The following is a 16,293-nucleotide window of genomic DNA, read 5'->3' on the forward strand; positions in this document are numbered from 1 at the left end:
TGCTTCTACTCCTCTGCATCCCCCTGCTTACCACACCCCCTCCCCCATCTCCTCCTTGTGATTCCCACCCATCCCAACCTCACTTATTTGTGACCTGGGTCTCTCAGTGTCCTTGGACTTTCCCTCGGTGAATTACCGGCAGCAGCTACTGCTCCTAGTGACACTGCCTATATTGAAGAGCTGCTGCTTCTAAATGACCGGTAGTTGACATTGGGTGGGATTACCATCCCTGGGATTCTCAATTCCATGAAAAGGTCCGACACTGGCCTGGTAAGTGCCTGACAGGTGCTTAATCTGGGTCAGGCCTCTGCCTCAGAAGCGACGTGGGTTTCTGAATCTGAATCAATTCCATTAAGTTCCGACCGGGTTCAACTTAACCAGGGAAGTTTTCCCAGGTTTTTGACAGTTTTCTTTTGTCAAATCCTTGAAATGTTTCAATGAGGACTGTAAGAGAGGATGCCAAGAGCAGCACCAGGCAAACCTAAAAATAAGGTGTGAACCTGATGAAGCTAAACATGGGACTACATTCATCTTGGCAATGGAGGCAGCATGAGATATACAGCTAAGCAAAGGATCAAATCATAGCTCTGCAGTATCCAGTCGTGAATGGTGATGAACAATTTAAGAACTAACTGGAGGAGGTGGCTCCATAAATATCCCCATCTCCAATGATGGAGGAGCCCAGCACATCAGTGCAAGAGTCAGGACTAAAGCATTTGAAACCATCTTCACCCAGAAGCATCAAGTGGATGATCAATCTTGATCTTCACCTGGGGTCTCCAACATCACAGATGTCAGTATTCAGCTAATTTGATTTACTCTCTGTGATATTAAGAAACACCTGGATATAACAAAGAATATGGACCCTTACAACATCCCGGCAGTAGTATTGAAGACATCTGCTCCAGAAATAGCTGCACCCTGGCTAAACTGTTCCAGTACAGCTACAATACTGATACCTACATGAAAATGTGGAAAATTCCCCACATATGCTCAGCCCTCTAAAAGCAGGAAAAATCCAATCTGGCCAATTCTTGTCCCATCGGCCTACTTTTGGTCATTAGCAAAGTAATGGAAAGAATTGTCGGCAGTGCTATCAAATGGTAGTTACTAAGCAATTAGCTGCTCACCAATGCTCAATTTGGGTCCACCAGTTTCACTTAGCTCCTGCCCTCATTACAGCCTTGGTCCAAACATGGAGCTGAACTCAGCAAGTGAGGTGAGAGTGACATCAAGGTAGCATTTTACAGAGTGAAACATTAGGAGCTGTAGCAAATTTGAATTTAGTGGAAATCAGAGGAAATTTCTCCACTGGTAGAGTCATACCTAGCATAAAGGAAGATGCTATGGTTGTTTGAGATCAATCATCTCAACCTCCAGGACATCACTGCAGGAATTCCTCAGGGTTGACGCATACACCCAGCTATCTTCAGCTGCTTCATCAATGACCTTACCACCAACACAAGGTCAGAAGTATTAATATTCATAGATATTGTACAGTGTTCAGTATGATTTGCAATTCCTTAGATGCTGAAGCAGTTTGTGTCCATCTGCAGCAAGACTTGAACAACATTCAGGCTTGGGCTGAAGAGTATCAATTGACATTTGTGCCCCAAAAGTGCCAAGAAATAACCATCATCAATAATATAATTTAGTTTTCTTCCAGTGACATTCAATGACATTACTATTGCTGAATTTCCCAAATATCATCAACCTGGACTTTCTATGGACCAAATGCTGAACTGGACCTATCTAAATGCTATGGTTCCAAGAGCAGGTCAGAAGCTGGGAATTATGTGGAGTGTCACTCAATGTATGGCTCCAACCAATGGATACATTTCCTCTGATCCCATTGAATTCGAATTTGCTACAGCAACTTGATGCCACACTCGGTAAAATTTTGTTTTTGTGCATGTAATTATTTTCCATTGGGGAGAAGGTGACAAATGCAATAGGATTCAGAGTTAGCGAACTCCTTATCATGATGGCTTATGAGGGGAAACCTGTGTAACTATTCATTTTAGATGGCGAAGAGTGTGGTGATGCCCACGGTGCTTAAGGAAGATGAGAGTCAGTGGACCTTGCGTGTCCTCATCGGTTCATTGAGCTTTTTCATTCAGTTGGCAGTGAGAGAAGGAATTCCCTCGCCGACATGGCATATGTGATATCTTTCTGAAATTTCTTCCCATGGACACAAAGCAGTTTTTCTCCAGGCATGTCTAAACGTTTGTTTCACTGGAATGTTCCACTCTTACATCTCCAACTAGTGCCCTATCGTTAGGCACTTCTGCAGGTTTCTCCACTTAAAGGCATGTTTTAAAGTGTCACAAAATCTGGTTACCTAGTCCTGTTAAATGTTCATTAGCTAAGGAAAATATTGTAAGTCAACAACTCAGATTGTGCATGTTTTGATTTGTGACAGTAAGCTAATTCAGGTTCCTATTGTAAAAAGTAAATTTCTCAAACCGCAGGAACTGAGTGTTACAAGCTGCAGTGGGCCAAAGCTGTCAGGGGACACAATTCTGCTCTGTGCAAGTGCAGTTTGTCACAAGCTAACTTCAGTGGATGTCAGTTGGACAGCAGCTACCAGCAAAGGCATCATAGCACTGGCTCAAGCTTCCTCAAGGTATGTGCCACATATTTTGCTACTGGTGAATTATGTTAACTCTGCGAGTGATAGGTGGAAATTGAACTTATTTCTAATCAGATTTTAAAGGGATAGCATTCTCTATTCTAAATAATTATTTCACAAAAGACCATGACGCGTGAATATGTGCGTATTTGTACATGCCCCCTCCACCTACTGTTACCCCACTACCCCCCTCCCAAACCCATCCAATCAAATGTTCCTGTAGGTTTTTTAACACGCATATTGGCTGGCCTCTTTTTTTCCAACTTATTTTTCAGCTGCTGTTTCTGAGGCTAGGGCACAAACAGTTTTGGGTGTTTAACCTGGACTCCTAGCACTTGCTGGAAACTGTACAAAAATGAAGCTTCTGGCAATAATATTTCAAAACAATTATCTGATACCATTTTCTGCACAAATACTTGAGTAAGATTATTGTCCATTATGAAAAAAGCAACTTAGTCCCATGAAGTTTGTACCCCAAATTCCAACTTCCCAACCTTGTGTCTTCTAATTACATGTTCAATGTTCTTTATATTTGATGGGTAGTATTTCTGGTTGAGGTGCAGCATATTTTTGGGATCAAACCTAAAAACACCCATTATAATATCCTACAAACTGCATTTCTTTGACTCTGGTGTTCTGAATTAATATTTGGGGCATAAAATGCTGTCAGGCCAAGCAACAAAATTCACGCAGCTTTCAAACGATAGCATCAAAACAAATTCAACCATATTTTGAGCTAGCATTAAGTATCTGAAGATTACTTCAGGAGGATCCTCTCGTGAAAATAATTGTAAAGTCTAAACTTATTATTTTGCTATTTCTGGCTTTCACTTTAAAGATAAATGTTTATGGTTTTCTTGAAATTCAAAGCACTGATAAATAGTGCAAATTGCACTCTACCTTCCTCCCTCAACATGCAAGGTACAGAAACAGGCAGCTGTATTTTAGCTAAAAGGGCAATTAGGGATGGGGAACAAATGCTGCCCATGCCAGCAATGCTTGCATCCTATGAAAGAATTAAAACCTTATTTGCCCAGGTTCCAATTAACAGCATTGTCTTTTGCTTAGTGTTTAAATCTGTATAAAGTCGTTCTGAATACAAATATGTGCTTGTTGCAGTCTTTACAGACTCCTTGCCAATGGATGCCAGCTTACAGATGAAAGCATCAATATTTTGATTAAAAAACACAAAACAAGGTAATGCTTTTCTTTATTGTTAACGTTGATCAATGGTCATGTCTTTTGCAGAAAAAGTAAGGTTCTGTTATGGGCCAGGGTTTACCTGACCCACAACTTTTAATAGATTGTGGTATGGGGAGCACACGGCCCACTCTACAGGTGTGGTACAGCAGAAATGGAGAAGTATTTTAAAAGCAAAACAGTGTTTATTCTATGAACTCAAGTTAACCTTTTTAAAACATACAGTGAACATCTTAGCAACCATCAATTCAAATACAACCCTCAAAGAATACAACACTAAGTAATCCTGAAGCTGTCCTTTTAACATCCAGAAGACTTTTAAAAAAAAACCTTTAACAGAAACACATCAGGTTAAAGTCACTACTGAGAGCAGTTAGTAGTTTTAAGTCACCAAAGGATCAATTTACAGTGTTGAGATTACAGAGACGGAGACTCATACATCTTCTGGCTGTGACTGCAGCTATCCAGCTCTGAAAACGAAACTAAAACACACTCTGCTGCAAACAGCCTGAAACAAAAGTAAAAAGCTGACAGACAGCCCAGCTCCGCCCACTCTCTGACATCACTGCAGCAATAAACACCCATTTCTTAAAGGTACTCTCACTACTGATATTTATATACACACCCATTTATAAACACGCATTTCTTAAAGGTACTCTCACGTGACAGTTCTAAAACAAATATATTCCAAGTAAGAACAGTAGTTTAACCATGAGATCTTCCTTGGATTTATGTGGACATGCTTGTTAGGTGAATTGGGCATTTTGAATTCACCCTCTGTGTACCCAAACAGGCGCTGGAATGTGGTGACCAGGGGATTTTCACAGTAACTTCTCTGTAGTGTTAATCTAAGCCTACTTGTGACAACAATAAAGATTATTATTATTAGCCTCTGGGACTCCTCCAAGTGGCAATGGACCTGCTGGAGTGTCGTTGACATATCCGTCTGAATGCCATGGCCGCACCCTAACATCTCCATCAGCTCCGAGATGACCTCTTCCACAGGCTCAGCATCAGGCTGGGGCCCAGCTGGGTCCTGGGATCCAGCAGACCTCCACCCGCTGTCTCGCCTGGGGGTTCCTGCCTCCACCAGATGTACATCAGCAGCAGTGTGGTGCTCACCAGATTGTGCTGCAGAAGCCTGACCACTAATATTTCACACTGAGGTGTGTGCACTCCTCTCCAAATGAGGGGGATGGGGAGGGGGGTGGGGGGCAATGTACGGGACATGGGTGCTTGACAGGGAAGCAAGGCTGCCCACGCCACCGGCTGGAACAGTGAGCACGGGAGGAGTTGATAGCCGCACGTTTCACCAACTTGGGGGTGGGGAATTGCTGAGCATGGGCACGGACACTACAGTATGACACCACTGACCACCGTCACCTCCCTCACCACCGACCACCCTCACCTCCCCACCACCGACCACCCTCACCTCCCCCACCACCGACCACCCTCACCTCCCCCACCACCGACCACCCTCACCTCCCCCACCACCGACCACCCTCACCTCTCCCACCACCGACCACCCTCACCTCTCCCACCACCGACCACCCTCACCTCTCCCACCACCGACCACCCTCACCTCCCCCACCACCGACCACCCTCACCTCCCCCACCACCGACCACCCTCACCTCCCTCACCACCGACCACCCTCACCTCCCCCACCACCGACCACCCTCACCTCCCCCACCACCGACCACCCTCACCTCCCCCACCACCGACCACCCTCACCTCCCCCACCACCGACCACCCTCACCTCTCCCACCACCGACCACCCTCACCTCTCCCACCACCACACCACCCTCACCTCCCCCACCACTGCATCACCCACATGCACACCACCCCTCCATTACACATCCACCTGCAATAGCACAATGAGCTGGGCTCACACGGTTGCCGGTGAAAGCGGGTCTGGTCTATGGCATGGAGGATGATGAAAGCCCACTCTGTGATGAGCTCTGAGCTCTACATCATTAGACAATGTCAGTAGACAGTAATGCCCTCCACCTGGGTGGCCCCTGTATGCATGCTGGACATGGCATCACATGGCCCTGTCGTCTCGCTGGGGGCGGGGTGCCGTGGGCAACCCGGCGGAGGGGTGGGGGGTGGGGGCGCACGTCACACACACCATAGCTCAACATTCCATTACCCCTCACCCACACTGGTACTCAGTTCCCGCCCCACCCCCACATGCATCGGACAGAGCACAGAGGCAGCTTTCACAGGTCTTACAGTGAGTTTAATAAGGGAAAATCTGTACACGTGCCCTAGTCCCTAAAACTAATCCGTGCCAATTTACCAGTGTCTACCTTTCTAGCCTTACGGGCCCTTTGACTACATTGAGGTGTTTCCGCAGACGGTACAGCAGAAGTGAAGGCGGACTGCTGTGACTCCTGCCCTGTGACTAGGGCCCCCTTTAGCGGTTGTTTCCTGGGGCAGCCCGAACTGGATGAGGTAGGCTATGCCTTGGGCGACCGGGATGGCGTGCTGCCACCCTGTTCTGCCTGCTGCCCACCAGATGCACCAGGGATGGTGGTGGCGGGGGCGGAGTCCGAGGTGCCGCGGTGTTCCGGGACCTCCCCTGCAGGGGGACCCGGAACGGGCCCCAGCACCTCCTCCTCCCTCGGGGTTCCGATGGCCCCCGGGCTTCTCCATCGGATGGGGGTGCGAGCTGATCCAACACCTGTGCCACCCCCGGCACCTAGCGCTCCCAGTTCTGGAGGCCCGCTCTGGTATTGACCAGAGTCTGCACGTTAGCAGCCATGGAGCTCAGGGAGTTGGCCATCCCTGTCTGGGCCTGTATGACACTGGCCAGCACCTGGGCGATGCTGCCGATGCTCTCAGCGATGGCCTGCTGAGACTGGGCTACATTGCCGAGCACCACTGCGATCTGCAGCTGGCTCTGGCTCATGGCTGCCTGCGAGAGGACAGCCCTGTCCTGGGCCACGGAAGCCGCGTACAGAGAAAGCCCCAGGCCTTGCATGCTCTGACCCTTGTCCAACACCGTCGCCCCCATTGCCTCCACCGCGGACGCCACCGTGTGGTGTCGGCCTGGGTGGCACTCATGATTGGTACCATTCCCTGCTCCTGCACGTGGATGCACTCCTCCACCTGCATTTGCAGGTGCTGGAAACCGGCCGTCATCCCCTTCTCTCGTCCCTGGGTCTCTGACTGAATCGGGTCTCTGGGTAGGTGTGGAAATTCCAGGAACCCGGGACCCATCTGGGAGGCAGCTGGTTGCTGTGGCCGGGCTGCCCTCCGACCGTCCAGCCCCTCCTCCCATCCTACCTCCACCTGCTGTACCAGAGCGGCTGTGTGGTGCTCACCAGTGAGTGTCCCAGAAGCCTCACAATAAAGAGCTCAACCGAGGCGATAGTCTCTGTGATGGTGGAGGATATAGGAGATAGCAATGACGGAAAGTCAGTGTCCTCATCGGACCTGAAGTCCGCAGTCCCCTAGATTGTGGTGTCATGTCTGTCTGTCCCCTGTGTGCTGGTCCCCTGGGTTGTGGTGTCATGTCTGTCTGTCCCTGACCATCCAGGGGCCTCAAATGGCCCAGGAAACCACCCCTGGGTGCTGTTCTGCTTGGTCCACCTTCTTGTGGAGCAGTACTGTTTGGTGCCCAGCTGCAGCCTTGCTGGGGAGGCCGAGAATCAAGGGAGGCCTTTGCATCCCAGGTAGGGATGCCTGAAGTAGGTTTACGACCTAGTTTAGTGAGCTCCATTTGGTCCCGCCCCTTTTGGGCAGAGTTCTAACCCCGACACCTCGTGGGACTTGGGTGTATCCAGCAAGGTGCGGAGGTTGCTGGGAGACCTGTGGGTGGACTATCCTGGTATTCACCAGCAGCTCCCTGCTGCTGAGGAACCCACCCCCCTGCCAATCTAGTTTAAACCCTAGTTTTGCTCTTATATCTTATGGTCTTGTATGTCATGGATCCTCTCTCTAATGTGGGGATGATAATGGAGGTGCTTGAGAAGTTTAGTTTCTTCTCATGTTATAGATTGAATGTGGGCAAGAGTGAGGTTATCCTGTGAACCCTCAGGGGATGGGAACGGGTCAGGAGAGGCTACAGTTTTGGCTGGCTCGGTCCACTTTTAATCATTTGGGAGCATGGCTAGCTCAGGATTGGGCCTTGCTGCTTAAGTTGAATCTGGCCAGTCTGCTAGAGGGGGTGAAGGCAGACTTAAAGAGATGGGATGCCCTCCTGTTGTTTTTGGCGGGAAGGGTCAGACGATTAAAACAAACATTTTTCCGTGGTTCTTGCTTGCGTTTCCATCTCTCCCAGTCTTCCTTTCTAAATCTTTTTTAGTTGAGTCAGCAAGTTAATTTCAACTTTTATTTGGACTGGTAAGACCCCACAGGTGTGAAGGGCTTTCTTGACGGTTGGAGGAAGTTTCTTCTATAGGTTTGAGCTTGAGGGCACTTGTTCCTCTTCTGTTCTCTGTGACTAGGTTCTCTTTGAGCCCAGCGGTCATAGCCTCTGTAAGAATATGGAATCAATTCAGACAGCATTTTAAATTAGCGTCTATGTTGTTACTGGCACCTATCTGTGGGAACCATGGCCGGTATCCTCTGAAATCCCGGCTAAGTGTTGACGCCAGTGTCAAAACCGGCGCGAGCGACAACGGCGTCAACGGGCCTGCAGGCCCAGTCACTCTCCCTGTCCTCGGGGGCCAGAATGGCCCGGAGTGAATTGCGCTGCTCCAGCACCGAAAGCCGGCCTGGCACAGCCGGTGCGGGTCTGTGTATGCACGCCACGGCTAGCGCGGGTCCCTGCATGCGCACTACAGCCGTCTCCACACTGGCCCGTGGCAACATGGCGGAGCTCTACAGTGGCCAGACACGGAGGAACATAGTTTAAGTGTGTTGTGGACAATGGCTCTTTCAGAGGCTCAGAAGTTTTTGGGGGTGGAGAATGATATACGCAGTCCCTTACGGACAGAGATGAAAAGCAGACTGTTAGATTTGGCAAAAACATTGTGGTTAACATTACCTGACAAAATGCGAAAAGATGAGGTAATTATGGCGGTGGTTAAGCATTTAAAGTTGCCTGAGATAGAGTTTGACTCATTGGAAATGGCAAAAATTCAGTTTCAAATTAAACAAATGGAACATGAGAAAGAATTAAAGCAGCTTGAATACGAAAGAGAGAGAGGGGAAAAAGAAAGAAAGAGAGAACAAAAAGAAAAAGAAAGGGAGATACAGATCAGGGAAGGAGATAAAGAGAGGGAGTTTGAACTTCGGAAAATGGCCATGAAACATGATAGTTAATTGAAATTGGCAGACGTAAAGGGAAACGTACAGTTGGATGATAGTGATGAGGATTGTGAGAAAGAGTGTCATAGTCGAAGGCTTGGTGGGAATCTATTTAAATATGTCCAAGCATTGCCAAGGTTTGATGAGAAAGAAGTGGAAGCCTTTTTCATTACATTTGAGAAGGTAGCTAAACAAATGAAATGGCCACAGGGCATGTGGGTGTTACTGATTCAAACAAAGGTGATAGGTAGGGCTAGTGAAGTGTTTGCATCACTACCGGAGGAAGTATCTGGAACATATGAGGAGGTGAAGAAATCCACCTTAAGTGCATATGAGCTAGTTCCTGAAACTTACAGACAAAGGTTTAGAAATTTAAGGAAAGAATTTGATCGAACATACATGGAGTTTAAAAGGCTCAAACAGAGTAATTTTGATAGGTGGATAAGGGCTTTGAAAATAGACCAAACGTATGAAGCTCTCAGAGAAATTATACTTTTGGAGGAGTTAAAAAATTCAATTCCTGATGTAGTGAGAACTCATGTGGAAGAACAGAGGGTTAAAACTGCGAGATTAGCAGCAGAAATGGCAGATGATTATGAATTAGTTCATAAATCAAAGATTGGTTTCCGACATCAGTTTCAGCCTGTGAGGGATAGAAACTGGGGATATAAGAAATACTCAAGTGGTAAAGGTAAAGGTGATCTGATGGGAGACAATAAAGAGAGTGTATCTCAGATTAAAAATTAAATCCAGGAGGGTGGAAAAGAGATGAAATGTTTCAAATGTTTTCACTGTAATAAACTAGGCCATGTAAAGTACAGTGTTGGTGGTTGAAGAAAAGCACTGGGAAGGCTGATGTAGTAAAACAGGCTAAGACAGTGGGATTTGTTAGAGTGGTAAAGGAAAGCTCAAGGGAAACGAAGGAGGTGAAAATGATTGTTTAGCCTGTTCAAGAAGTAATTGTTAAGAAGGTGCCAGATGTCTTTAAAGAATTTACTTGTGTGGGTAAAGTTTACTCATGTGTATCAGGAGGAGCAGGTAAAGAAATGACAATTTTAAAAGATACAGGGGCTAGTCAATCTTTAATAGTAAGAGATGACAAATTATGTAGTTTGGGAAGAATGTTGCCAGAAAAGGTGGTGATATGTGGAATTCAGGGTGAGAGGAGTAGCGTTCCATTATATAAGGTAAGGTTGGAAAGTCCAGTGAAGAGCGGTGAAGTGGTAGTAGGAGTAATAGATAAACTATCTTGTCCAGGAATACAGTTTATCTTGGGTAATTATATAGCTGGATCGCAGGTGGGAGTGATGCCTACTGTGGTTGATAAGCCAGTGGAAAATCAGACAACTGAAGTGTCGAAGGATGAATATCCTGGGATTTTTCCGGATTGTGTCGTAACCCGGTCACAAAGTCACAGGTTAAGACAAGAGGAGAAATCAAAGATGAAGTTGAAGTGCAGTTATCAGAAACGATTTTTGATCAAATGGTTGAAAATGAACAAGAACAGGTGGAGGATGAGGTGGATATTTTTAGTTCAGGAAAATTGGCGGAGTTACAACAGAAAGATGTAGAAATAAAACGGATATATCAGAAAGCATATACAGAAGAGGAATCTGAGAGAATACCAGAGTGTTATCACCGTAAAAGTGATGACGAGATGAGAAAATGGAGACCTGTACATAAGCAGGCCGATGAAAAGTGGGCAGAAGTTCATCAAGTAGTATTGCTGGTAGGGTATAGAAAGGAGGTGTTGCAAGTTGCACATGAGGTATCAGTGGGAGGTCATTTGGGGATAAGGAAAACTCAAGTTAAAATCCAGAAACATTTTTATTGGCCTGGACTACATAAAGATGTAGTTAAATTTTGTCAATCACGTCACACATGTCAAGTGATAGGGAAACCTCAAGCAGTGATAAAACCAGCGCCTTTAATACCCATTCCAGCATTTGAGGAACCTTTTACAAGGGTCCTAATCGATTGTGTAGGACCGCTTCCTAAAACAAAAAGTGGGAATCAATATCTTTTGACTATAATAGATGTGTCTACTAGGTTTCCAGAGGCCATTCCAGTACGTAATATTACAGCTAAACGGATTGTGGAGGAGTTACTTAAATTCGTTACTAGATATGGACTACTCACAGAAATCCAATTGGATCAGAAGTTACCATCCAGAATCGCAGGGAGCATTAGAAAGGTGGCATCAGACATTAAAGACAATGTTGAGGGTGTATTGTCAAGATTATCCAGAGGATTGGGACAAAGGAATTCCATTCGTATTGTTTGCAATTAGGGATGCACCTAATGAGTTGACCAAATTTAGTCCTTTTGAACTAATTTTTGGTCATGAGGTAAGAGGACCACTTAAATTGATTAAGGAAAAATTAGTGGGTGAGAAATCGGAAATTACACTATTGGATTACATGTCAAATTTTAGGGAACGATTAAATAGAGCAGGTGAATTGGCTAGACAACATTTGAAAGTTGCACAAGATGTGATGAAACGGGTAACGGACAAGAAATCTAAAGTTCGTAGTATTGTCAGTGGGGATAAAGTTTTAGTGTTGTTACCAGTGGTAGGTGAGCCTTTAAAAGCCAGGTTTTTTGGACCGTATCAGATTGAAAAGAAATTAAGTGAGGTGAATTATGTGGTAAAAACACCAGCTAGAAGGAAGACTCACCGAGTGTGTCATGTCAATATGCTTAAAAGGTACTTTGAAAGGGAAGAAGAGAAAAAGGAAGTTTTAATGATTCTAACTCAAAGTGATGAACCAAATCCAGATGACTGTGAATTTGACATACCTCAAATTAAATTGGAAAATTAGGGTGTTCTTAAAAATTGGGATGAGTTGTTAAGTTACCTTCCAGAGGAAAAACAAACTGACCTGAAAGAGTTATTGATATCACATGGGCAAGTTTGTAGAGATAAATGGCTACATGATGTAGATGTGGGAAATGCTGTTCCTATCAAACAACATCCATATAGACTTAATCCTTTAAAATTGGCACAGGTTAACAGAGAGATTGAGAGTATGTTGAAAAATGGCATAATTGAAGTGGGTTGCAGCCAATGGAGCTCACCCATAGTGATGGTACCTAACCCAGACGGTACCCAATGGTTGTGTGTGGATGATCGAAAGGTGAATGCAGTTACAAGAACGGACTCTTACCCTATCCCACGTTTGGAGGCTTGCATTGAGAAAGTGGGACAATCTGCTTTTATTTCCAAATTGGATTTACTGAAAGGCTACTGGCAAGTTACTTTATCTGAAAGGGTGAAGGAAATTTCAGCTTTTGTGACTCCAGATGGCATATACCAGTTCAAAGTTATGCCATTTGGCATGAAAAACACCCCAGCAACATTTCAACGGTTAATTAATACAGTCGTTTCAGGATTACCCAATTGTGCGGTATACATCGACAATCTGGTAGTGTTTAGCCAGACATGGAAAGAACATTTAAAATCTGAGGGAGTTATTTGATCGACTTCAGGAGGCGGGTTTGGTGATAAACCTAGCCAAAAGTGAATTTGGAAAAGCCCAAGTCACTTTCCTTGGCCATACAATCAGGGTCGAATGGTCCCACGGGATGTGAAAACAAAAGTTATTGGGGAGCTTCCGATACCCTCGACACGACGGGAAATAATGCGCTTTCTTGGTATGAGTGGATTTTACCAGAAATTTGTACCACATTTTAGCAGTGTGGTCACTCCACTGATGGACTTGCTCAAGAAGTGTTACAAATTCCATTGGACAGCGGAGTGCCAACAGGCATATGATGGCTGTGTTAACCACTGCTCCTGTGTTAGTCATCCCAAACAACACAAAACCATTCAAAGTGGCTGTTGGTGCGAGTGATGTGGGTGTAGGTTACGATGCTTCTACAAGATGACGATGAAGGGCTAGAGCGGCCTGTTGGTTATTTTTCAAAGAAACTGAATTCTCACCAGAAAAAGTATTAGACGATTGAGAAGGAGACTTTGAGTTTGGTGCTGGCTTTGCAACATTTTCACATTTATATGAGCAGCAATCCATCTGACACCATTATATATACTGATCATAATCCTTTGACGTTTTTGGAGCGATTCCGGAATAACAATGCAAGTCTGTTTCACTGGAGGTTATTGTTACAGCAATTTCATTTAAAAATAGTACATGTGGCAAGACGGGAAAATGTGCTAGCCAATGCTTTGTCACGAATGTGTGAATAGAAGGATTTCGGTTGGAGGAAGAAGAACGGGAAAGATGGGCTTTATTATTATGCCTGTTTGCTTATGTTGTTTTTTTTGTGAAACGAAAAAGTATATTTACTGTGTACATTTCTTAGTGGATGGTGCAAAAGTGAAAAATGAAACCATCTTGAAGTTGATGGTTTATTTATTTTTTCTTGGGGGGTGGTGTCATGTGAGAATACCTTTAAGAAATGGATGTTAAAGCAATGTACCTTTAAGAAATGGAGCAGCTCATATTACTGAAGTGATGTCAGAGGGTGGGGGGAGCTGAGCTCACTTCTGCTTATAGTTTCAGTTTGAGAGAGAGCAGCTGAAAAGTGCCTGGCTGGTTTGCTGTGAGCTGTTTGAAAGCAGAACGCGGTTTTGAGGAAAAGAGCTTGGGTGTGTCTGTGTTTGCAGTGAGCTGGATCTGCTGTGATCTCTGCCATAAAAGACTATCTCCGAATCATTTGGGTGATTTAAACTGATAATGTCTTTAACCTGATGTGTTTCTGTTTAAAGGTGTTAAGTCTTTTGAAGGTTTGAAGGAACATTTTGAGAGATTATTTAGTGTTGTATTATTTTCAGGGTTATATTTGAATTAAAGGGTGGTAAGTGATCCAATGTTTATTTAAAAGGTTAAGTTGAATTCATGGAATAAACATTGTTTTGTGTTTAAAATCCCACGTGTCCATAATTGTAATAGCACACCTGGAGAACAAGCCGTGTGCTTCAAAAGCAACAATACATTAAAGGGAGAGGTTGGTTGAACTCCATGATACATTTTGGGGTCCTGAAAACGCCTCTCTCATAACAGGATAAAGTGCTGACTCTTGATGAGATAGGGGAAGGGAAGATAGCAGACATATGCGGGCAGATGGTAGCGATGGAGAAGGCTTCGCTGGAGGAAGTAAAGGGTACATGGGAGGAAAGGTTAGGATTGGTTTTGGATGGGTGTGTGTGGAGTGAGGTTCTGCATAGGGTTAACTATACCTCCTTGTGTGCGAGGTTAAGTTTGATACAGTTTAAGTGGTGCATCAGGGCATGTATGAGTGTGTTCCTCCTGGGTGTAGAGGATAAGTGTGAGCGTTGTTTAAGGGACTGGTAAACCACTATCACACGTTTTGGTCTTTTTTCCTAAGCGGGTTATGTTCTGTGTTTCCTTTTTTGAAATAATGCCAGAGATTTTGGAAATTAGAGTGGAGCCGTGTCCAATGGTGGTGATCTTTGGAGTGTCTGGGGCTACAGGAGGGGAGGAAGGCTGATGTCTTGGCCTTCACCTCTCTGATAACCCGTTGGGGGGTTCTTGTGAGGTGGAGGGCACCAGTGCCAGCCAAGGCATCAGCATGATTATGGGCAGCATGGTAGCATTGTGGATAGCACAATTGCTTCACAGCTCCAGAGTCCCAGGTTCGATTTCGGCTTGGGTCACTGTCTGTGCGGAGTCTGCACATCCTCCCCGTGTGTGCGTGGGTTTCCTCCGGGTGCTCCGGTTTCCTCCCACAGTCCAAAGATGTGCAGGTTAGGTGGATTGGCCATACTAAATTGCCCATAGTGTCCAAAATTGGCCTTAGTGTTGGGTGGGGTTACTGGGTTATGGGGATAGGGTGGAGGTGTTGACCTTGGGTCGGGTGCTCTTTCCAAGAGCCGGTGCAGACTCGATGGGCCGAATGGCCTCCTTCTGCACTGTAAATTCTATGATCTATGATGACTGGGAGATTTGTTGGAATCCCGCATTTGGAAATAATTAAATACGCCATGAGGTGACCGGAGGAAGGGTTTTACTCAAGGTGGATGCCATTCATTATCTTCTTTAAGGAGCAGGTTGTCATCAGCAAATAGAGGCTGGTGGGCACAAAGAACAAAGAAAATTACAGCACAGGAACAGGCCCTTCGGTCCTCCAAGCTTGCACTGACCATGCTGCCCATCTGAACTAAACCCCCTTATCCCTCCGGGGACCATATCCCTCTATTCCCATCCTATTCATGTATTTGTCAAGATGCCCCTTAAAAGTCACTATCGTATCTGCTTCCACCACCTCCTCCGGCATCGAGTTCCAGGCTACCACAACTCTCTGTGTAAAACAAAGTGCCTTGTACATCTTCTTTAAACCTTGCCCCTCGCCCCTTAAACCTATGCCCCCAGTAATTGACTCTTCCACCCTGGGAAAAAGCTTCTGACTACCCACTCTGTCCATGCCACTCATAGTCTTGTAGACTTCTATCAGGTCACCTCTCAACCTCCGTTGTTCCAGTGAGAACAAACCCAGTTTCTCCAACCTCTCCTCATAGCTAATGCCCTCCATACCAGGCATCATCCTGGTAAATCTTTTCTGTACCCTCACCAATGCATCCACATCCTTCTGGTAGTGTGGCGACCAGAATTGAACACTATATTCCAAGTGCGGCCTAACTAAGGTTCTATACAGCTGCAACATGACTTGGGAATTTTTAAACTCAATACCCCGGCCGATAAAGGCAAGCATGTTGTTTGCCTGCTTGACTACCTTCTCCACCTGCATTGCCACTATCAGTGACCTATGAACCTGTACACCCAGATCACTCTGCTTATCAATACTCATAAGGATTCTGCCATTTACTGAATATATCCCATTTGTATTAGACCTTGCAAAATTCATTACCTCACATTTGTCCAGATTAAACTCCATCTGACACCTCTCTGGCCAAGTCACCAACCAATCTATGTCCAGCTGTATTCTCTGAAGGTCCTCATTGCTATGGTAGGTGGGGCTGGGGAGAGGAGAGTGGCTGGGTAGGGGGGGGGGGGGGGGTGCAGGGGATGGGGGGGGGGGGGAGAGAGATGCTGGGGTGGGGAGAGTTTTAGGTTAGTCTGGGTTAGGTAGGGCTTAGTCGGGGGGATATTTTTATAAAGGTGTATAATTTTGCTGGACTATTCTGTATGTTATGATTGAAATTTTGGGTTGGTATGTGCTGGCACTAAGTTGGCATAGGTGCTATAATGGGCCATCGATGGGG

General features: G+C 45.6%; 1 protein-coding gene across 2 annotated transcripts in view; it reads left to right on the forward strand.

The window, feature by feature from the left end:
- LOC119970373 overlaps positions 1-16,293 on the forward strand; it is a 149,885-nt gene that overhangs the window by 99,692 nt on the left and 33,900 nt on the right. For both annotated transcript variants that reach the window (XM_038804883.1, XM_038804885.1), the window contains exons 9-10: positions 2,472-2,626; positions 3,752-3,829. In XM_038804883.1, coding sequence (XP_038660811.1) covers positions 2,472-2,626; positions 3,752-3,829 — 233 coding nt within the window. The remainder of the gene's footprint in view (positions 1-2,471; positions 2,627-3,751; positions 3,830-16,293) is intronic.

The sequence above is a fragment of the Scyliorhinus canicula genome, chromosome 8 (assembly GCF_902713615.1).
Source record: "Scyliorhinus canicula chromosome 8, sScyCan1.1, whole genome shotgun sequence".
Lineage (NCBI taxonomy): Eukaryota > Metazoa > Chordata > Chondrichthyes > Carcharhiniformes > Scyliorhinidae > Scyliorhinus > Scyliorhinus canicula.